Raw genomic sequence first — 24,819 nt, forward strand, 5'->3', positions numbered from 1 at the left:
TCTGCTCAAATGATTTTTTGCCAAGTGCTGTAATTTTAGCCTAGGATTTCATGGCCTATGAGTTTAAAGGGTTGGCCTGGTCTTCAAAATAAACAGTAGTTACAGACGTCTCATGTTCATGAAATTTCTGCAGCTCTGGGCAGTTCCCTTTCCAGTTTGCAAAATCATGAATATTTCAGAAATAGGAGCACACAGTAGCTATGTGGATGCCATTGTTCACATCCCCACGATGGTTTTGGAAGCCTGATAACAGTTGTGTTATTGCTATACCAATTATATGAATACTTACCTGAATCACAATAGTAATCCCTTTACTAATGTTTGTTGCTATACCACTGACAGTTTCAGTTTGCCGGTGTCAGTGATGAGCCACAGAAGCATAACACGTCTAACTCTTTGATGAAGAGTTACCCTTTAGAGAGGTTCTTCCAATTCTATTTCATATTGGGAAAGATTTATTGCGATTTAGCTATGCTCTAGTTTCTGGGAACTCTAACCTTGAATTCCCTTTACTTGCACTGAACACCTCCCTGACTTACCTTCCACACTTACTGTTTGATTTCAATAATATGAATAGGGCTATCTAAACTATTTCCTAGATAGCAATGGTTTTCTGTGTTAGACTACATATGCAAGTCAACCTTAGTTGGGATGGAAGGGAAGACCAACAAGGGCAGGTAGGCACTACTAATTGGGAGTTGGGATATGAGGATATTAGAAATGCTGGACCTTTGAAATGCAAAGATGTTTTGAATATTTTCAGAATCCTGTATCAGTTCTTATCATGAGGACCAGTCATAAGAACAGCTAACAGCTTGTAGCCTTGTGATGTGACTTAGTTCACTGAAGGTACATAGGCATCATATGTACTCAAGTTACTGTTAGTGACTACTAATACACTGTATAGATAGAACTATACTGTCACTTCTTATTACTCTCAATTGTTATCAGCTTTAAGGATTAGAGGAGCTCATGATAGTGCTAAATAGGTTATATATTTATGTGAACTGATTAACAGAGACTCCTAAGTCAATCAAGTTTCTGTGAATTGAACTTGCCCTGTGTGGGTTAAGAGGTCAACCCAAAACAGCAGTTCCAAGCCATGTGTGATATAAGTGTTATTTCTGTGCATAAATCCAAAACTGTAATCTCGAAATGCCCTGCTTGTAATTGAAGAGAGAAGTCACAGATACGTTTTACAGGAAAAGCACACCCTTGCTTTCTGTTGCAGTGTAAGAACTGAAGACAGATCTGTACCATGCATTGGAACCTGCTGAAGGGACATGAGCTGGTGGACTGCACTGAGAATGGTACCACAGGAAATGTAGCCATGTCAGCAGCAGCACAACGTTTGAGGCCAATATTAGTGTTATTATCAAACAAGATTTAATGAATGACCTGTTATTTCCACACACTGGTGCTTTACTGAAGTCTGTCACATCACAGGAGGCAATTCAGACTTTCAGTCTCTTAGACACTTAAGTTAGCTGTTAAGCCTGCCCCCAGATATCTCATTTCCAGCTTTCTTTTTATGCAGGACCTTATCCTACAGGCCTGCTCTGAAAATGCCCACCAAATCAGACACCACAAGTGGGATAGGAGGGAGACCCACCAGATTTGAAAATCCTGATGTCAACCCAGGTCTCCAAGCAACTGACAGCATCACGACTTAGCAGGTTTTGTGCATGGCCTCCTGCAGAAACCTAACATGCTAATAAGGTTAGGTACTGAATAGATTTTTTTTTAGCATCTCATTGGCACCTGAAAGCAAGACTTAGTCACTTATGATGGATTCATCTCACCTGTCTTTAGACATCCACAATGTAGATATTCTGACTGTCACTGATGCCTCTGTATTCACTGCAAAGAAATAGGCACATTTAGGGCATGATTCATCCGACCTATTTTACACGTTTACATGAAAATCATCCTTATTATTACACTACAGTGTTTAGATCTTTGTTATCCCTAAAATGCATTGCCTATCGATGTTTTATAAATTACTTGTGAATAATTGTGGCATTACAATAGTCAGAAGGGTTCAATTGGTAGGCTGTTGATTATGTATTCCTATTCTTCCTATGGAGCAAAACCCTTCTTTGTGTTGAATGAATTCGGTTTTAATTTTGATTTTTTTACAGATTTTTTTTCAGAGGCTTCTTGTGTTTGTTGCAAATTCTGACATGACTATGGATGTTGTGCTCTTTTGCTTCAGATAAACTCCGAAGAAGCATGCCGAACCTAGCTCGGATGCCAAGTACTCCTGCCATTAACAATGCTTCTGGCTTTGCTAGTTCTCCAGTCACTGTGAGGAACAGTCAGAGCTTTGATTCCAATCTACATGGAGCAAGTAATGGGATTTCAAGGATGCAGTCGTGTAGTAAGTACCTGTGTTCTTTGGCAGTGTGCAAGGGATCAATAGAGTGGTAAAGTTTATGTCTGTGCTTTATGAAAAATTAAAGCAGGCTGTGTTCCTTTTACACTGGATTTTAATATAGCTCAGGATTTTAAAGCTGCTAGTTTGGAAGGCAACATCTAGCCCATCTTGTTATGCAGTATTGAGTGTCAACACTACCTTTATTTTATTTGCCCACTCATTTTTGTCAACCTTTCAACTAAAATTACAATAATAATTATTATTAGTAGTAGTAATATAGAAGAACCAATAATGCAATTAATTCATATAAGCTTAGTTCTTCAGCTTTGATACTAGAATTTAAAACATTGCTTTTCTTAGTAATTTACACAGTGCTGTATTATACAGTACACTGTATAAATACCATCTCAAAACACATGACCTCTCTCCTGTTGAATTTGAGCCACTCTGTTCCATGCAAATGCGGTAACTGGAGGATTATATCCTCAAGTATATCATACTTGTTGATTGGGTGAATTAAAATGTCTCTAATTAGTTTAATTTAATTGACTTCCAGCTGGCAGGGGTGCAGTATTGATCTATTGGATGTGGAATTATGAACATAGAATGTCAAAAAGACATTCTTTCCTAGCATGATTATTGAGATCCTCTGATGGGAAATGGAAAAAGTGGATTTCATTTGATGCAAGGAGGAGAAGGAATTGAACTTTAGCCTCCCATTTCCTATGAGGTTTTGGAGGGAGAAGTTGGCAAAACCTGTTCTTCTTTCCTTCAAATCAGAGTAGAAGTTTCAAACATCTTCAAAAAGATTAAATTGAATCTTTTCTTGATAGTATACCGTAGTGGTGGATTTAGTTTGTTTTATTTTTGTCCTTTTCTAATAGGAGATTGGAAATAGTTGTTCAGGGTCCCACATGTAAATTGAATGGTAGTGTGTTGAGAGTTTAATTTTACTTACTACTTTAAAAATACATGTTTCTCTGTGTGTTTTTGTATGTAAACATGTGTGTATAAAATGCAATTCTTCTGAAATGACCTTTCTGAAAAACATAAAAATAAGTGGCAGCACTGTTTTTTTTTGTTTGTTTTTTTTTTGTTTGTTTGTTTGTTTTTTTTTTTGTTTGTTTGTTTTTGTGTTTGTTTTTGTTTTTGTTTTTGTTTTTGTTTTTGTTTTTTTTTTAGGAGATGTGTTATGATAAGGTTTCCTTAGCAATACATTGCCAGTCATATTTCATTGATTCATATATCTGTTTCTTCAACTGTATCTTTAAATGTACTTAGGATGTCCTTTTTCAAAGAGTTGAAAAAGGATTGGCCTGTGTGCAGTAGTTGGCTTATGTGCTTTAGGCTTTTTACAGTTTGCTTTTGATATGTGGACTCTGGAATAGATGTGTGTCTGATGTACACCAGAGGGCAGAATTGTGTAAAGAATCTATATATAAAGCTTCTGGAAAGGGTAGCATTGATTTAAAATGATAGTTTACATAGCATCAGCTTTGGAATATCTTGTTATGTTTGGGACCTTTTTATAGCCTTTTGACTGTTTTTATAAATAAAGCTTAGACTTTTGTGATGTTTTGTAATGCTTTAATGTAATAAGCATTAAACAAGATATGGTTATTACAAGCAACCTTACAAAAATCTAAACAATCTAAAAGTAATTAACTCAGAGCTTCAGCAGTTTTAAGGCTCTAATTGCATAGGTGGAATTAGTGTGTTTTTAATGGAAAACAAAACCTCTTTGAGGGGAGAAAGAAGGATAAATAAGGGTGGTATTTTTGTTTGGTGTGGGGATGGAACAGGATATTTTATTTTGGTGCAGGTTGGATCCAGGGGGTTCTTCAGTAGTTTATAATTAGCAAGTTAATTGCATAATGATGTGTTTAACTGTAATTAGATTTGTATAGAGATGCGCATTATTATCTGGCCTCATTTGTTGGGTACTGACCTTGTTATTTCCTTTCTACCTCTCCTAACAGTTCCATCACCAGGACAGCTTCAGCACAGAGTTCACAGTGTGGGACATTTTCCAGTATCTGTCAGACAGCCTCTCAAAGCTACTGCCTATGTAAGCCCAACTGTACAAGGCAGCAGCATTCCAGTGTCCAACAATTTACAGCTATATTCTAACACTGGGATCCCAATGCCAAACAAGACTGCTAGTCAAGGGATTGTGGGGCGCAGTGCTCTTCCAAGACCCTCGCTGGCCATTAATGGGAGCGGCATACCCAGAAGTAAAATTGCACAGCCAGTTCGAAGGTAAGAGTTAAACAGGCCATTGTTCCTGTATAGCTGGCCTTAGCATGGATTGTGTTTTGTTTGTTTGTTTGTTTTCCTATGGAGTATGAATCTGGGATATAAAGGAGAAGCATTTCTAGCTCCCAGTGCTGAGTCAGTGAATGGGTGAAGATTTAACTCCACAAATAGCGATGGACAATGCCTGCTGGTAATTTCTAATAAACTGTGTTACAGATAGAGTGTAATTACATATAAATAAGAACGTAATACCACCCACCAGTAAGAAATCAAAACAAATGGAAATCTCGTAGCATTAGTATATCTGACTCACCATCTTCCAGACTTGTTCCAACTGCTATTTCAAGCTCTGAGGACGAGCATGAGAAAGATTTGCATGCCTGTTGCTGTAAAAAGCAACAGACTGTAAAAATGCAACTTGTGATGTTACAGAATTATGAGGAAGGAGATATTTTGGATGTCTTCCTCTTGGGATGAAGCAGCATCTTGTCAATTTCAGCTGGGAAACAGTAGAAAAGCTATACTGCTAAACAAATGAATTTTTGCATTTTGCAAGAGAATTGTCTCCAAATATTTTTTTAAGGTAAGCAATAAAATAAGCCTGAAGAAAGAACTATGTTTTAATCACCTTATAACAGCTGAGAGTTAAACTCTTAGCTCTATGTATCATACATTCTATGATTAATAGGTGTTGAAGTTTCTCAAAAAGAAACTCTAATCAACTTGTGTCAACTCTTCCCACTATTTCTTCCCATCATGTGCATCCCTCCTGTTGTGAAGGCCTGCTGCTTGACCACCTGGTTTTCTGTTGGATGAACTGTCAGTGTTTAACTTTCACCATTTTTATGCTTTTCATTAGGTACTTGCTAGATCCAGAATAAGTTCAATTGCTCACATTCTCTCTTTGGTTGAGTTACTCAGGGATTACACTGATGTGACTGACAACAGATTTTGACCAACTGCAGTGAAACTTTGATAAAAAGCTGTCAGGTTTCTTCTTTGATGGAGACTGTACCATGAGATTTCTATTATAACCTTCTTTGCTCTCTGCTGGATCTCCCTCTGTTAGAGTTCTTCATAGTAGCGGTTTTTCTTTCTTTCTTTCTTTTTTTTTTTTTTTTTTTTTTCTTTCTTTCTTTCTTTCTCTTTCCCTCAACTTCATGTTCTTCTGCACGGCTCTTAAATCTTTCATAGCAACATGTGAGAAGCAGAGACTTTCTGGTCCACAAAGACCAGTCTCTTGCTATTGTTTCATCCTTCCTACAAGAGACAACATTAAAAAAAAAATTAAGAGGTTTCAGCGGAAGGGTGAAATACTGTAGTCTCAACACTTTATTTATTTATTATTTATTATTTATTATTTATTATTTATTATTTATTATTTATTATTTATTATTTATTATTTATTATTTTTATTTATTTATTTATTTATTTATTTATTTATTTATTTATTTATTTATTTTTTATTAGAAGCTCATTCAAATTTATCTGATTCAAAAGCTATTTATAGTACAGAAACACTGGGCTCCCATCTTCTCACCTTAAAATGTACCTTAGCAGCATCATATGTTGCTGTAGAACCAGACCAATGATCCTGGAAGATAGATTGTGTTTACAGTGTGTGAATGACAAGCTTATAGGACTCCAAAAGCACAGACATATTGGAGGTCAGCCAACAGTTCTTTAAGACCCTAGTTTAATTTTATTTATTCATTCAGAAAATAAAAGTATCTTCAGTGCATACAAAATTTTATTGGAAGGAAGTCAACCATGACAGGCAGATTTTCTAAGTGTTGATTTTGTCACTGTGATCATTTCTAAGGAATGGTATTACTGATTATCAGTTCAAGACTCTAGCTTCTATTAGCACACAGAAACTTTAAATGGTTTTAGTTGTAACTTCATTGAAGGTAGAATATATATATATATAGTAATAAATCAGGTGTTCAGGAAGAAGTGCACATTCAGAATAAAACTGTCTTTATTACCCATGGCCAGACTATTATGCAGACAAGTTACTGGTATTGTACATACTTAAAATGGATTGTTAGACACTTTACATAAGCCCTAAAGTTAGTGAACTTCAGTATTTACTGCACAGAACCAAACATATGAGAGAGTGTTTTTGACAATTTGTAAAATAAAATTATAGTAGACAAAATAACCAACTTGGCTAAATACTACCTGCTTTTCTCCTTATCATCAGAGTTTCATGCATCCCAAAGCAGTGTAAAGAAACTGTAATGAGTATGTTCCACCTATATTTAGCCTTACTAGTGAGGCATCATATTTTTATTTTATTTTTATTTTTATTTATTTTTATTTTTATTTTTATTATTATTATATTTTTTCTGTTAAATGTATCCCCCTAACTGCCAGCACTCTCCAACTTCATGCTCTGGGCTTCTTACAGACCCACCTTCCTAAACCCCTTTTCCTACCTTCCAGTCCTCCACTTTACATCTTCACTCATGCTCTTCACAGGAGCACGGTGGTAGAAACAAGGTGAGCTGGGAGCCACAAGGGACAGCCAAGCTGCCCCAAAATACCCAAAACAGAAGAGCAAAGCTATGGCAGGGACCAGGGTCAACCAACAGTCCCAGTCTCCAGAAGAGTCCCCAGTGACAAGGCAGGTTTCAGCTAACCCAGAATGTCAAGTCACTAAGTGTGGGTGTAGGTTCTCCCATGCAGCAGGCAAAGGCATGGCAGCAACCTAAATGCAGCCATGGAGCAAAGGTGGAAGGCTTGATTATTCCTGTTGCCTTGTGCTGGAACAGGTTGACTACAATCTAGTTGATGACAGGTAAGTTGAAAGAGTCTGCAGGCCCTCCAAAACTTTGTTATCTCAAACTACATAGCATCATACTGACAGCTTGTGCTTGTTTTGCAACAGTTTTCAATGCTGGTGTGTTTTCCTGTTAAGCAGGAATCCAGCTCTGGATAAGCAGCAGTATTCTTATGCTTATTTTCATCTTAGCTCACTAATTCTTCATTACTTTTGTCCTCTCTGTTTTCTCTCAAACACTGTTAAATATTTTCCCTTTCTTTATTTCTTTCTTTCTTGCTTGCTTTCTTTTCCTTCCTTCCTTCCTTCCTTCCTTCCTTCCTTCCTTCCTTCCTTCCTTCCTTCCTTCCTTCCTTCCTTCCTTCCTTCCAAAAAAAAAAAAACAAAAAAAAAACAGAAATGAAAGCAGCAGTTGTAGAACAAGGCAGAAGCTGGTCATGTTTTATGCCTAGATTTATAATAAACTGGATTTATAGCAAAGATAAGGGATACTGCAACAGAGTGGAGACACACAAAAACATCTTGGATGAGCCTAAGTTTACTCATCTTTTTTACTTAAGTGTAATTTTTTGGCCAGTAGGAAAATCAGTTGTAGCAGAGACGTGAGGCGCTGCTCTGATGACTGCTTTTGGCTTACTGACTCTCTTACAACATACATCTGCTTTCTTCCATGCAAGGGTGTTCAGAAGGGAGAGGAGGCATCAGTAAGTTACAGCAGTTACCATTAAAGGAAGAGTAGAGAAGTGAGAGAACAAGGCTTAAGACCTGGTTTTATAAGAAACAGTTTCACAGAATCGGGACAGTTTATTTTCAGCAAACTGTGGTGTAACTAAAATATGTTTGCCTTGTCACCAGTGGTTTGACATTTAGGTCAAATCAAACAGGTTTTTCTTTTGTTGTTTTGTTTGTTTGCTTGTTTAATATTATTTAAAACAGTTACTTCAAAAGTAAAAACCTGTCAGTTTTGGAGGACAGTCAGCAAAGACTTTTTAAATAAATCCCTGCTCATTAATGAGAGATACAGCCCAGGTGTTGTGAGGGTGTGGTGCTGGAGGACCACGAGCTCTCTGCATGGGTAGTGGTGTAGGAACTGGCAGCTCTCTGACTTTAGCTGTGTGATGGAAACGTGTAATTATGAGTCTTGGATAAGAGGATCTGGAGCAGGACTTAATGCAGTTCTTCAACTGATAAGATGCCTAAATTCCTTAGTGCCAGCATAGTGTTTCTATAAATGCTGGTTTTTTTTTTTTTTGTTTGTTTGTTTTTGAGAGAGAGAGAGCATGCTGAGCATGACAGCTTTTTGAATATTTCCCATTACATCTTTGCTGCCTGTCTCTATTGGAATGTGTGTTGTCCATAGTGACAAAAGAGGTTTGTATTTATATTTTTCAGAACCTTTAACCTGAAGAACTAAATCTTCCCATTTTGAGGGGTCTCATACATCATTAGGATTATTCACTAAATTCCTTTTTGAAATCCTTTATCCAGTGACATTAATGGGATCTCATTGGAGGTCTTAATTTCACCATAGGTCTTTATATTTGCATTAACATGTAGCCAGGAATATGATAGAGTGAAGTCTCCAAGCAAGCTACAAAGCCAATATCACTACAGAAGAGAATGGTATTTGCTATCTTGATCTTTCACATGAAATATGACTTCCTTTGTCTTTTTCTATGATTTGTTTCATACAGTTTTCTTCAGCCTCCTAAGCCACTTTCATCGCTGAGCACGATGCGGGATGGGAACTGGAGAGATGGCTGCTATTGATGAAGGATGCCCACGAACATTGAAAAATAAGTAACATGGATTTCATTACCCAGCTGGCTGGGTAACGATGACTTGGGAAAGGAGGGTCATGCAGTATTATTTCCCCTGCGATTTTATTATGTAAACATCCATAATGCAATGCCATTTTCTAAAAAATGAACATCTTATCAAATACTGAATATTGCACTTAAATCGGTTACCTGAACAGATGCATTGTTATCAGACTAACAGTGGCAGTGTTATCACACAGAACTGAAGTATTATATATGTGAAAAGTACCAGAATATTTCCTCTGAAAGAACTTGGAGCTAATGCTTTTGGGGCAGCTTTGCCATACTGAAATTCTAAAATAATTTATTCTTTGTAAAGGCATCATGCATTTATTTTGAATTTGGAGGGGACTTAATGTATGTGCTTAATTTTTTATTTTTTTTTAGTGCTTCCTGTACATTTTGTTTTATATACTTGAGTTCATTTAAACTTGCCTGAATCTTGAACAACAGAGAGATAAATTAACTTTTCTGTGCCATAAATAATATTTTTGGGGTAACGTACTTTTTTAGCGCTAGGAACATATCTTACAAAATCATACCATTGGCAATACAAAGCAGTATATTTATGTTGCAGAAGCACAAAATAAGTAGCATTCACTGGAAACTGCCATCCAGCAGGGTCAGCATGGTTTTGTTGGTCTTTCACCGTTTGTTCAATTGTTAATTTATTGTCATAGTGTTTTGTATTTAAAATGGCAGCATAAGTCACGTTGCACTTACCAAGATACAGTGATCTCTACAACTATGTTTGGTTTTCAATACTTTATTACAAAGAATAAAATTGTAATGTTTTATTAATAGTTGCTTATGAAAAAATGAGTTTTAATGTGAATAAATCTTTTTGATAGATCTTTTACAAAATCAAATTGCACTAATCAATGCTTTCTTATAATGGCATATGACCTAATATTTGATTACAACTGTGTATACTGCTGTTTTGGAATGTTTCAGAAATAAAGAATCTATTTCAGCAATAATGCTGTTCTTGAGTGTGCAATGTAAACATTGTCAGAATTTAGTACTTGACTTAACTGCTGGAGTTCTTGTTACTTAACATCTATATTATGCTGTATTTTTGCAATTAGTAACTAAGTTCATCTTAATTGTTTTATTTATTTATTTATTTATTTATTTATTTAATCAAGTTATGAAGCCATAATTTTCATGGAAGACAGGTAAGTGTTGTTTTTAAATCAGTCTTACTATAATGTGTTTTATTGTTGTTTTTATTTTGTTTTGTTTTGTTTTCCAAGTTAATGTTCAGATTCTGCAAGTGCAAATGTGACTTGCAATGTACCAAGCCTTTCTTTTGCCATGGATTTATCTCTGAATTTGCTTGGGGACCTGTTTTTATTAAAAGGGCAAACTAAAATGAAAAACAAAAGGTAAGAATTTAGTGGTAAGTAAAACCTATATTGTGGTGATATGTGATTGTATATAAGTGCAGTAATACCTCTCTACAGCTTAGTACTGTTTAAAAGAGATTAAAAATTAATTTTTCACACTTTAGTCCTTTTAATCCAGTTAAAATTAAACAAACAAACAAACAAATAAACAAAAAAGTAGAATCATTGAGAAGGTTATCAAGAAATATTCCAGCATGGAAATTGTCTCTGCACAGATAAGTATTTCAGCACATATGCATGGAACTCATCTTGTTCATAAGAAACTTTTATTGGAAAAAATTACTGTTGCTTACAGAAATCAGTCATTTCTTAGACAACCTTAGTTATCTTGAACAATTTATTTTGCTTGCAGACCAATCGTGGCAGGGATGTAGAGGCAGCTCTGGCATTGCTTTATTATTTGCCTGGGACAAGGAGAACTACAGAACCTGCATTTACCCTGGGGCCTCCAGCACAAGAAGGAAATTGAGGCAGGTCCAGAGGAGGGCCACAAAAATGTTCAGAGGGCTGGAGCACCTCTCCTATGAAGACAGGCTGAGAGAGCTGGGCATTTTCAGCCTGGAGAAGAGAAAGCTCGAGGGAGACCTAATAGTGGCCTTCTAGTATCTACTCTTTGTCAGGGATTGTACTGACAGGACAAAGGGTAAAGGTTTTAATTTAAAAGAGGGAAGATTTAGATTAAATATAAGGAAGACATTCTTTACTCAGAGAGTGGTGAAGCACTGGCACAGTTGCCCAGAGAAGCTGTGGATGCCCCATCCCTGGAGGTGTTTGAGGCCAGGCCAGAATGGGGCTTTGAGCAACCTGGTCTGGTGGGAGGTGTCCATGTCCATGGCAGGGGGTTGGAACTAGGTGATCTTTAAGGTCCTAAGGTCCCTTCCAGTCCAAACCATTGTATGATCCTATGACTTTAACCTACATTAAACACAGACAAATTCTTTCAGTTCATAATTTTTGTCTGGCACAAGCAGTGCTTAAGCAGACCTAACCCATCTAAACTGACCCTATAACCACGCTGTGGCTCTCAGCTTATCAGAGTGCATATTATTCTAAACAACAGTTTGTACTGTGCATTTGCATCTGTGCAGTTCCCAAATGAATAAACTCTCGTGACTTCTGGTGCTAGGGAACCAGCATGGTCTTTTTCATAAAAGATGATGCTTTGAAACTGATGAAACTGTCTGGAGACCAGTTACAACGATCAGCTTCTGCTCATTGCTGGATGTACCAGCCCTGGTCTGAGTTGTCTCTTCACTATGTTCCTTTTTGCTTGGATTTTATCCATACTTCTCGATTAAATACGTTATCACAGCCCCACCTTACTCTGAGGTTTTGAGGTAAGAACTTGCTTTTTGGAGGCAATACTTGAATAGTACACAGGAGGGCAGTATATACTTTGAAAATGTTTTCTTTTTAGTAGCTAAAGCTATTCTGTTTTCGAGGCTCTTGAATTGAATTCTGCATACGTTTCTTTCCAGTGTTGTTTATGTAAGAAGACAGCATGTGTGCCAAAATGTCTGAGATTTTCATTCTTTAATATAATTTTCATTCTTTAAAGTGTCGTGAGTTGGAGAAACAGTCATTTTTGATACATTGAACTCATTGAAACAATGCAGTTATCTTTCCCTTTTCAACTGTTCTGGTCCCCTACAATATGTTCTTTCATCAGGTCAGGATTTGGTAACTGGATAGCTTTGCTGTTTTAAGTATTTTTGTTAAGTATCTGTCACATTAGATGGATGCCATCAGACTATAAAAGGAAACCAGTGCTGTGAGCAGCTTGATCTCTTTTCTATTCTGAAAGAATCATAAGAATCACTCTCATTTCAACCACCGACTGTGGTATTGCTGCTGTTTACCTCTAGCTGAGGGAGCTTGCTGTATCCCCTGAGATTATCATCAACTAACCAAATACTACTGAACAGTGCCCAAAGTGTCTCATACTTCACCACAGTCTCTCTGGGAGCAAACTATATGGAATATGCATCAAAACAAAAACACTTCCGTCAGTCTCGACTTCGTGTGAGGCCAGTCTCCAAGGCAATGTGCAACACAGCGAGATCATGTAGATTTCTTTAAAACAGAGAACCAAACTGATATTTTTCATGAGTAACCAAAGTTATTTTCATTTCTGAATTTAAGGGAACACTTGAGGACTGTCCTTGTGGCCCCCTTTGGTTCTTCTCTCTTTTGGTCCATGGAAGCAAATTACACTCCTGTCTCTTTGTTGCGGAGTCCGAGAAATGACTCAGAAATAACCCAAACAGTAGGACATACTACTGTCCTAACTAGTCTTGGCCTCAGATCTTGAGCATATGGCTGAAACATAGCTCAACCATCTTCTATAAGTTTTTCCCCCCTCCACTTTCAGTCCCAGGATAAAACCTCAAACTTTCCAGTGATTCAGCCCCATAACCTGGGCAGTCTGACTTTCTTACAACCTAACAGTCCAGTTAATTCTAAGTCTTGCATGCTTTGCATGATAAACTGAAGATGCAAATTTCCTTTTCCATTCTTAAATGTATTCATCCATGATCTCCTTACCTGAAGTAATCTTTTTATTTGACCTTAACTAGTAAATTCTTCAGCATGTGAGATCTATCTAAACTAAAACTATATAATTTTCCTATCTTCTTTCTTTGACCATGTGACTACCACTTTTTGTGTATTGCTACTGATTTCCCTCTTCCTGTGGAAAACAGTTCAGTTATAAGCAAGTTGTATTCGTTTTCAAAGCAACTGACACTATCCCATCCCACTAACAGTTTTTCAATCAGTATTGAAACGGATTCCCATATCTACATCCGTGATGCCAGACTATATTGTATCTGTTGCAAAGCACCTCATAGCTCCCCTAACGGGATCCTGGTTTTAGTTCACCTTCAGAACCTTCCTTAAAGGCTTTTCTTTGGTACAATACCACTAAAAACAAGGCAACAGTTAAACTGTGTCTTCTGACTGCTCTTGAGCCCATTTACTAATGTTGCCTCATGATTTTTTCTTTTTATTTGATTCATGTTTTTGCTATACCCAAACTGCAAGTTGCTGTAGGCTTGGACTCCTGTCTTTTCCTTTTACGTTTTTATAGCATGAAGCCCAGTATGATCTCAAGGCCCTCTGTTACAATGCCTTTATGCTAACACAAATACTAACAATTAGCATTTTCATATGGAAAATACTAGTTACATTCATTATTGTCATGGGTTCAGCTGGGATAGTGTTAATTTTCTTCCTAGTAGCTGGTGTGGTGCTGTGTTTTGGATTTAGGATGAGAACAATGCTGATAACACACTGATGTTTTAGTTGTTGCAGAGCAGCGCTTGCACAGAGCCAAGGACTTTCCAGCTTCTCACACTGCCCTGCCAGCAGGCAGGCTGGGGGTGCATCAGGAGATGGGAGGGGACAGAACCAAGATAGTTGGCCCAAACTGGCCAAAAAGATGTCCCATACCACATGGTGGCATGCTCAGCAATAAAACTGCGAGGGGGGTTAGCAGGGGGAGGAGGACACTACTTGGGGTCTAGCTGGGCATCAGTCGGTGGGTGGTAAGAGATTGCATTATGCATCATTTTTTTGGTGTAAAGAATTTTTTATCATAATTATTATCATTGTTTTCCTTGCCTTTTCTATCCTATTAAACTGTCTTTATCTCTACCCATGAGCTTTATTATTTTTTTTTCTTTTTTTTTTTTTTTTTTTTTTTTTTTCCTGATTCTCTCCCCTATTCGGGAGAGGGGTGGGAGGTGCAGGTGAGGAGTGAGCGAATGGTTGTGTGGTGCTTCACTGCCTGCAAGGTTAAATCACAACTGTGAATGATGGGTAAAGTTTCATTAATAAAAAGAACTAGGGAATAAGACACACTATCACTTAAAACCACATTTGTTGTGTTTAATCCTCAAGCATGACTTATCAATTAGGAAATTCTGGATAAAAAAAAGGAAATGAGTAAGATTGGATGACTTCCCCTGTCACCATTCTGGTGAAAAACATGTTCTGGCTGATCTGGTTTAATTTTCTTGTTCCCAGCCAGAGTCACATTTTATTTACATCAACGCCTGCAGCCCATCTGCTCAGCCAACTTTTTCCCTTCGTTTGCACTTCTAACTCTTCCTATCCCCAGATTCTCACCTTGTAGCTTCTGATAGTGGTTGTATGTGCTCTTTTGAATGGTGCAGTTCCTGACCGTCCATCCACCTGCAGATCCAACTGCTGCTCCCTCCCCAGCCCTGGGGAACAGACCCTTAGTGCATCTTCCATCTCATCATTGGGACTTGCAGCTGTTACCTTGTAAGGTAAGCAGTTATACTTGATCTGAATTAATGACAGTGGATGTTTAAAGCATGAAGAGATGATAGCATGCTAATAGGTTGAATAGGTACTGCAAAAGCTGGAGGTCCCCCACCTAGATCACACCTCTACTGTCTGATCTGAGTGCCCATTAGTTCCAAATGCAATTCAACACATTGGCTTTGACCTAAAGAGTCCTGAGATGATCTCTCAACATGTGCACCGCAACAGCAATTTTTACAGAGTATGAGACTCTGTAGGAATCTCATAATGAATGAAAGGAAGGAATGAAAGGAGAGATTAGATAGGTTTATTCTTGAAACTGGAACCTAATTCCTTTTTTATGCAAGCCAAACATTAGGTGATTTTTTTTGCATTTACAAAACTCTTGTCCACAAACCAAAGCAAAAAACAAACAAACAAACAAACAAAAACAAGTATTTTTGGGAGTCCTTTGGTACCTGAATGCTGACTTTGGCATAATCTTTAAGGCAGCTGGGCTACTGTCAGTGGATCTATTTGGGACTGCACTGCTGAAGGCTTGCCAATAACAAGCAGTTCACACACCTGTGCCACACTCATTGCAGCAGTGTGTTTTGGGCATCCTGAGCTCACAAGAGGAACAGAGAGAGAAGGAAGGTTAGAAGTCAAGACATCTTGTATGAAACCTGTTGTAGCTGCCATTTTGTGACATACAGTACCTCTGTACAGTACCTGTTTCAAATGTCTTTATGATACATTTTTGCAGATCCCAGCCATTTTTTGAATATTACTAGCTCATGGGACACTCTAATCCACTTGAGACTATAAACGCAAGTTTCTTAGCACATGCTCTGTGTTACATGGCAGGTTTTAATAATCTGAACATGTCGAGAGGTGGGACAGGGTATGCTGAACATAGCATTATCTGAAAACTACTGTATGGTTTCTGGGTCATTTTCAAGTCTTGCTTGCATTACTGGGGAAAGTTTGTCCTCAACCATTCATGTACATGTACACACTAGTGGCCATCTCATCTTGCACTGTGAGCATTATAGTGCTCAGTTTTGCCTTTTTAAATGTGACCTTGACTTTAGCAGCTTTTGTTCCTTAGTGAAAGAAACTGCACTAGTATGATGATGTTTACGAAAATAAACAGAGCAGAGATATTGAGAAGACAATTTATTTATTTATTTGTTTGTTTATTTATTTTTATTTATTTATTTATTTGAGATTTATAGGTTCAGTGACAAAGAACATATTAACCTAGATCTGGAGGGGAGAATAATGCATTCTTACTTTTTTTTTTTTTTTTTTTTTTTTAAGTAGTGCTGAACACATTTCTTACTTCATTCACTCCCTTGAGCAGAGTATGACATGATGGCAAGCATAAATACATGCGTATAAAAATAACTGTTTTTCTTGTCTTTCACTGCTTCATATGGAAAATCGATAGAAGTATAGACTGGGCTCTCAGAATCATGTCAAGAAGTTTGTACAATGAATGTTTTTTGAACTTCAAACTTGCTGTAGAGATATAAGACATTTCTTGTGAGACTCCACCTAGAGTACTGTGTTCAGCACTGGGGCCCGCAGCACCACGACTTGGACCTATTGGAGAAGGCCCAGAGGAGGGCCATGAGGATGCTCAGAGGGCTGGAGCACCTTGCCTATGAAGACAGGCTGAGGGAGTTGGGGTTGTTTGGCCTAGAGAAGAGAAGGCTCTGGGACACCTTATAGCAGCCTTTCAGTACCTAAAGAGGGCCTACAAAAAAAGCAGGAGAGGGACTTTTTACAGGCACTTAGTGATAGACAAGGGATAACTAAAAGAGGGTAGGTTTAGTTTAGATGGAAGGAAGAACTTTTTTACTATGAGGGTGGTGAGGCACAGGCTGCCCAGAGAAGTTGTGAATGCCCCATCCCTGGAAGTATTGAAGGCCAGGTTGGATGGGGCCTTGAGCAGCCTGGAATCCAAACCATTTTATGGTTCTATGATTTCTTTTTTTTTTTAATTATTATTATTTTTTTACCTACAGAACATTTTAAATGTTAATCTCTTGTATTGACAATTCATCTTGATTTTTAGAGATACAGATATCTAGCACAGTCATAAGAAATTTGCACAACAATTATATTTTTTGTTGTGATCGTTTTTTGAGTTAAAAGAATTAAAACAGTATTTCTTTGTTTCTGTTCACTTCACTCACTACTTGTCCCACAGATTTATTTCATTCCCCTAGAAAAATAAAATATTACTCTTTTGTCCTTTTGGCCAGACCTATACCAGGAAAAAACCTGCAGCAATATTCCTGAACTGAGCTCTGGAAGTCCATCCAGCCTTCATACTTTGCAGACTGCAAGCAGATGTTTCTAAGAAAGGTATATTATCTGCATCCAATACTGAACTTTCCAATAGCAGAAGCAGCAGCAAACTTAATCTATATGTAAACTACAATGCACCTAAACTGGAACAACTATAACAACTTTTTGCAATAATAAAAAATATACTAGTATGTTTCTACCAAATTGCTTTTCAACCCTCCCTACAGGAGGTTATAATAGCTTCCTTTCTGGATACCCTTGATAAGTACTTAAAGAGCACTTTCTGATTATGAATTTCACTGAGCCAATAAAAATGTGTTGAATTGAATTTTAGCAAATTTAGATTAGTGATTTATTGATTCTAAACAGTGACCTGTTTAGAAGACTTATACTACCTCTAAAACTGAGGTATTCTAATTTGAGCATTATATGCAACAGCATATAATTTTTTTTCCCATAATGCTGCCAATGTTCTGTTCAGTTCCTGCAAAATGTAAAGCAATAATTGAAGTTAATATTCAAAAATTCAGAAGGAAAATTAATTTATAAGATCTTTTTAGCCAAAGAAATCATAAAAATGTGTTTTGATTTTATCCACATTTTTCTAGGCAGTCACTGACTGGAAAGTATTATGCAACTCTGATGATGTATACTTATACAACAAGAAGGATTTTTGTATATATGAGAGAACGGGAAAAAAAAAACAGACAAAATGATATTGCTGTACTGATAGCTGGATCAGAATTCACAGTATATAACCTGCTTCCATCTGTAAAAGAACAAACACTTTCAGCACCTTCTCTTTTCAATCGATGTGAGATAATGATGTTTCAAATGAGCCCCATCCCACTTAATTTATAGATGCAGCTACTTGGAGTGGGTGCAGATGTGCTCGGGTCCTTTGAGGTATGCTCAGATCTGGTTGCTCTAAGTGAAGTCTGATCCAGAAGCTATACTGAGTGTTAGTGGAGCTTATCGTGCTTCTCAGGATATCTTATTACTTTGGATACAGTCTCATGCAGATGGAGATCTGAGGTTGGGTAGGAGATTGTGCATCTGCCTTGCCTTACCTAGTGCAGTGCTGTCAGCCTGGTAGATGATAGCTGATAGCAAATCAGCTAGCCTGATTTGTTTTCAGGCCTACAGTCTGCAAGCAAACTACTGAATGATGCTCTTAGATGAAAAGTAATTGTTTGACAAGAAGAAGTTCTTCTGAAGTACTGAGTACTTGCAGCTCCCATTGCTTCTTCCTCAAATTGTAAGACTGTTAACACTTCTGAGATTAGACACTGGATAAATTGTATCTCCCTGATATTCTTTTACTAAGTCCCATTTAAGCTGAGGTTTCATTATTCTGTTTTTAGTGCACATCTTACAGTCTATTTCAGAAAGCAGTTTATCCAATGGCACTGAGTAGAAATAGTTTGGAATAAAATTAATTCTCTGAATGGGGATATTGTGCATTTTTGTGGAATCCAATCTCAGTGCACAGGTCATTCTGTTAAAAATAATGATTTAGATTCTCTTGCATTTTTGATGATATATTTTCCAAAGCAAACAGGGAGAAAAACGCCATTTATTTGACAAAGTATTCTAGACAATTGGAATTATAGGTTTCCCTAGAACCCAATCGCTTTATGCAGCATTAAGTGTAAACACCAGTATTAATAAAAAGACCTAGGTATTCATAAAAGTCCAGGTTAACTTTATAATACAGCAAAAAATGACACCCAAGGAAAGTTTACGTAAAGGAAGATTCCATCACAAGTCTCAGCAGTATCCCAAAGAGTAGGCTTACAGCCTGCTTATAGACTAAACCAATGGTTTGCTCAATAAATTCATGTCTTGCTTCGAAAATATAAATCACAGGTGCTTGTCGGGTTTATATAAGCAAAAGTGTACTTCCAAGAAAGAAATAGAGATGTGGAAAACTCGAAATATTTCAACACTGTTTAAGAACATAAACTGCTGAAAAGAGCTGTGTTTCCTTCTGCATCATTTGCAGCCTCACTCAATATCCTGTCTACTTTATATCCTCACTGTGAACAATATATGATAAGATGAAAGGCAGTTTACGTAAAAGCAGACCATCTCCTTAAGGAGAACTTATAAAGCACATCTCCTGTATATTCCTTTAATCCTTTGTGAAGCAGTAAACTGCTGCTTTGCCCTCCTTTTTGAAACTTTTCCTTAGTTCCACAAAGCAGATAAGTTTGTTGTGAAATACCTTTTTTTTTTTTTCTTTTTCTTCTTTTTTTTTTTTTTTCTTCCTCTGGGAGAAAAAAAGATACAGAAAAAGCTGTTTCATGGCATGTGGTTGCCTGCTGACAAAATCACAAAGAAGTGGAAGTGAAAGCCTTTTGTAAAAAAACCTCAATACCACTGGAAAACCCACTGTACATGCCCACAGTTGTGTAACAGGATTAAGTGTCTGTATGATGGTAGTGTCTGAGGGCTGGAAGCAAGCTGGACTTTATGCAATAAAAACAAAAAACCTTGTTTGAAGCAGCTGGCAGTCTCAGCGAGTGAGTTGCCTGAGCTCTGTTTGTGCACCTTGTCATATGAATAAAGTTGTTCCAGCTGGAGGAACATAGCAGAACTGATTCTGAGAAAAGAGTAAATAGGATAGTAAAGTGGACATCAGAAAATCTGAGTTCTTTTCCCTGCTTAACCAAACATCTTTGCTTAACCAAACAGTCTTTTTTTTAACAAACTTACCATGTGCTCATAAAGCCAAGAATAATGGAGTTGTTGTTTAGGTCTTACAGGAACTACAGTGAAGCAGATAATAATTTCTGATGCTGACGAACTCAGATATCCATTTAGCAATGAAGAGAAGCAGTGAAATAATAAAACTTTCTAATTCAAATTTGAAAGCTATTTCCTCTATGAATAGATACCGTGGAGATGGGATTATTTGATGTTAACCATGCAATTAGGTAATGAACAAAGGGTCTCTAGCAAGTTTAGGTAGCTATAAGGAAATAATGCTTCACAAGCTCACATAGTTGTTCTTTACTCTGTAACTGATGAAGGTTTTGTGTCTTCGTGTCATGCAACAAAATAGGCTAAACAAAAGTGGAAGGAAGGGGGAAAAGGAGAATCGGAAATAAAGTCATTTTATGGGAACAACACTCATTTGAAGGCACAGAAGCTTCCTTAGCAGGTACTGATCTGTCATTTGCACCCAACAGTCTGCATTTTCCTCACTGACATCAAATTGCAGCACGAGAAAGGGTGCTTAAAGTAACTCTTTGTTCTCTCCCAACTTCCAGGCCCTTTGCGTTTTTATGTTGTTGGGTTAAGTGCACGTTTCTGAGAATAAATGGCTTTTTGATGAAGGTAGCAACCTTCTAGCTGCCAGAACAGTTTTGTACTAGGAGAAGAGACATAATTTTCCCTGAACAGTGAGAATCAATGTGGATGGGATAGGAATTTGTTCTTTTTTTTTTTTTTCTTTTTTTTTTTTTTTTACAAAATACTGGCTTAACTTTTTCATTTTGCTATTTTTAAATATAATAGACAAGTAACAACTGTAAGCTAGTTTATTGGCCCTGTACTGTTTTCTTTGAGCTGTAAACAGAAAGCTACCCTAAAATATCTCCAGAGACATTAAAAACACTGTAAACCATATTATATATACCGTCCTTATCTCACACACACTGATTCTTATCCCAAAGGTCAGTGGACTTTCCTGGGATGTTCCAAGATGAGATGATATAAGTATGATTAGAATTCAGACAGCAGAAAAATTTTGTCTAGAATAAGAAAAAAAATAGCGTCCTTTAGTGTCCACTAACATGTGCCAGCTGCTAATCCAGCTGTCAAAATTTAGTGGAGGAGAGAGGATGTGAGAAAACGGACAGTATTGGAGTTCATTGTATTTATCAGTAGATTGTATTGTATGCATTTGTATTATATTATATTACATTGTGTTATATGTTATGTTATAGTGTAATAATGAGCCAGAGGATCTGGGCTAGGACACAAAATATTCTAAAGACATATAATTGTAATGCATGCATTTTCCATCAAAAACCAAACATCTGAGTATTTTTGTGTATTGTCCTCCAATGACTGTAAACAAAACTGTTTTCTGATATTCTGTGCTGCTATTGCAGAATCACTTCTGTTGCTCAGCTGCTATGCACATGGCATTAAAAAGGAGGTAAAATTAGATGAAATCAAGAATAAGTCCCTGCCTTGAACAGTTTAGAGTCTGAAAAGCAAGGCAAAAATAACATAAACTGTGTGTAATTTAATAGAGCAGTTCAAGTTTTAGATTGTATGTACTTGGAAGGGAAATATCTCTGGCAATTTTTTGGCATCCTTGTTTTTAGGATTTACAGTAGAGACTGACCTTGAAGCATTAGTTCTGAAAACAAGGACTGTGAAAGTCAGTGACCACACAACTGTGGTCAGCCCTCAGCTGGCATAGACCCTTAAAAAGGAAAAGAAAGAGCAGAATTGATGGCAACTACCATGATTTGAAAAACAGAAGAGGAATAGGAATACAGTGCTGTTATTTTATGTTTTAAAACCTCATGACATGATTTTTCCGTCTATGTAAACTCTTGTCCTTCCTGGGCTGTTAGCCACTTCTAATCTGTTTCAACCAGAAAGCTTCCATGTTTCGTCTAAATTTGCATCATCAGAGAATGCATGAGCAGAGATTGTAATTATAAGCTTGGTGAAAACCTAGAAAAGAAAAACTATCCATGAAGGAGTGTAGAGGTGGATCCAATAGTGGAGGTGTGTGCCTATCTGGTCAGAAAAGTGATGCCTACCTTTGATGTTCCCATCCCAATGGAAGGTACTCCAAAATCCTGAGTAAAATAAGAAAGTGTCCTAATTGCTAAGGGAGAGAGAAACAACCCAGAGGAGTGCTCTCATTAGGGGTAGCTGATAAAAATGTTAATTAAATCCTTCCCTTTTCTAGACCGTAGGTGACTGCGTTAAGGCTATGACAGAGATGACCCTGATCACTTGGGATTCAGAAACACAAATCTCCTAATGAGGATTGACACCCACATATGTTATTTGAAGTCATGTTTATGCTGCTAATTAAATGGCCATGAGCCAATTCGTGACCTTGAAGCCAGATGGCACAAACTGGCTCTTGGCTACACAACTGAGGGATTCCCCCTGGAAAAAAAATATTCAGGAGTTACCTGAAGCAGTCCAAGAGGCAACCAGGGTGTGAATTAACATTGAAATACTGTGGATGACTCAGGGGCCTACAGCTTAATTGAAATTCCCACCTCTCTTTTCTAGCAGAAAAAAATGTGCCCTGTAAGAACGTAGCGGGACTCTCAGCCTTTAGAGATATCCTCCAATATAGCAGCCCTTTATATTGTTGATGGTTGATGGTTGTAATGCTTCCTGAAGAAGCAGTACACCTGGCTTTTACCCAAAGGAGTGCCACTGCCAATAGTTTCCCTCAAATTCTCCTCCCAAACTGAGCAGAAGAGATTACCAGAAATTGTGGGCCTGAGGGAAAGCACAAGTTTCAGCATAACTTTGAATACTAGTGGTTAAGGAAAAGGAAACACTGTGTTGGTGGGTTTGTTTTGTGTTTGTTTTCGTTTTTGGTTTGGTTTGGTTTGGTTTTCACCTAGGACTACTTCGGTATTTTGCCTCAAGCAACTACTGAATACATGTATAAGGATTGCCATGCAGTTAAAATGCTTACAGTTCCTTTTAATGGTTCCAAGTCTAAAAAATAAGCTTGGAAAATTTGCTGTACCAAATAAAGCAGTCATGACAAATGCAGGTACGAGATGTGTACAAGATGTAGATGCAAGCTGTGTATATTATCATAGAAAGGATCATGTTCTGCAGGAGGATCTGAAAATCTGCTGTTGTAATAGTCTTTTTACTGTTACTTTCCTGGAAGCAACTGCAGCTGTTAGATGTACTCAGCATAGTGTTTATGCAGATGTTAATAACTAACATCAGCAGACAGAACCTGTGGTTTCCATCCAGTTTTGCTCTGGACATAGCTTACAGGAGTCATCGTTAGTCTTTCAAAATGTGACCAGAAGAGGGAAGTGAAAATTAGCAGTCTTAAATCCTAACGTTAATTTTTTATTTTATTTTTATTGGCTATACTTAAGGCCATATGACAGATGAACATGTTGCTTTCTATTGCTTTTCAGATGAAAACTGGAATGTAATAGCCGAGGGCAAATATATTCATCTATAAATATTTTGGAAATACTTTCAAAGTAAGACTTTAAAAAGGATGTGCTCAGTTTTCAGAGGCATTCAGTTTGTATTGGTTTTGAAGAGTTTCCAGGAAAAAAAAAAAAAAAAGGAAAAAAAAAAAAGAAAAAAAAAGTCTGTGGTTTCTTTGGTCTGGAAGAAATCAGGGAGCATTTTAATACCTGGTGAAATGGTGCAAAGTCACCTCTGGATCCAAGTCAGCCTAAAGTAACAGAGCTCTTGCTGACCACTGTCTTGTCATCTAGCATGATCCCAGTTCTCTCCTTTGAACAGAGCTGAGTGACAGTGAAAATGGCAATTAAATATTTCAGCAGATGAAATAATAATGAAACTAGAAAAAATTTCTTTTTGTTGTCAATGGTTCTGACCTCACCAGCACCAGGCATTGTTAGGACATCAGGAGACTCTGTTTCTGTAAAGTAGACCTTTCACAAGTAGAATATGGAATGAATGTTACCATGTTAACAATGTTAACATTAAAATTAATGAATGTTAACATTCTGAGCAATATTCCTCAGTTTCTCGGGAATTCCTATTAGAACTCAGTAGATGGAAACAGTTATCTATACTGTTCACCGTCTTAGAGCCTCCAGCATCTGAGCTATCTTTCATAACCAGGTTCGTTTCTTTCCTACTTTACTTTACTTTACACAGTACTTTACACACCAAACCTCAGTGGAGTGACAATAACAGAGATGGTTGTGGAAGGACATCCCTGAAAATAGAGTTTTTTTACTTGTCTGGTAGCACTTGACATGGTTTTAAACTTATTTAAAGCATTAATTCTGCCCTGTTATTATTTGTTTGCCTTGTTTTGATTTGCTTTGGTTTTATTTGCTTTAGTGACTGATCAAAATCTTGCCTGTTTTCTCTGGTTTACTCACTTACCTCGCTGTTGGCCCCTGTATTTATCTGAATATCTGGGATGTCATCTAATCGTGATTTGAAGTGCTTAGGAGACAGAAAGTATAAAAATACTTCCCTGATAAAGTTTGCCTTTGCTAATAATCCTCTCCAGTTGTAAAAATATATAGCTGGCTTCTCACTTCAGGAGCATAGAAGTCATTGACCACCATGTTGATCATTTAGGAAAAAATGTTCTGGGAGTTTTATATCTCATACTAGAAATACAGAAAAGTTAATAAAAATCCTCAGGCTTACCAAGAAAGCTAGGAGTCAAAAGTATGGAAATTAGCTGCAGATACCAGGCACCAGAAAAATGAATAAAATAGATGTCCAGTTCAGTAAGTTTGACAAGATTTTCTCAGTGACAAGAAATTATAAAAGAGGAGCACAAGGAAAAAATTTGTCGAGTTTGTCATATGCCGCGTCTTAAGCATCATCAAACACTCTTTGCAA

The 24,819-nt window shown here is 37.2% G+C and overlaps 1 protein-coding gene across 2 annotated transcripts in view; it reads left to right on the forward strand.

Moving 5' to 3' along the window:
• The window catches only part of SLAIN1 (SLAIN motif family member 1), a 48,712-nt gene extending 38,494 nt beyond the window's left edge, over positions 1 to 10,218 (forward strand). For both annotated transcript variants that reach the window (XM_084521685.1, XM_084521686.1), the window contains 3 exons: positions 2,216 to 2,380; positions 4,357 to 4,636; positions 9,113 to 10,218. In XM_084521685.1, the coding sequence (XP_084377811.1) occupies positions 2,216 to 2,380; positions 4,357 to 4,636; positions 9,113 to 9,188 (521 nt within the window). In that variant the 3' untranslated portion in view covers positions 9,189 to 10,218. The remainder of the gene's footprint in view (positions 1 to 2,215; positions 2,381 to 4,356; positions 4,637 to 9,112) is intronic.
• Positions 10,219 to 24,819: the final 14,601 nt, after the last annotated feature.

Source organism: Aythya ferina, assembly GCF_964211825.1.
Source record: "Aythya ferina genome assembly, chromosome: 1".
Classification (NCBI taxonomy): Eukaryota; Metazoa; Chordata; class Aves; order Anseriformes; family Anatidae; genus Aythya; species Aythya ferina.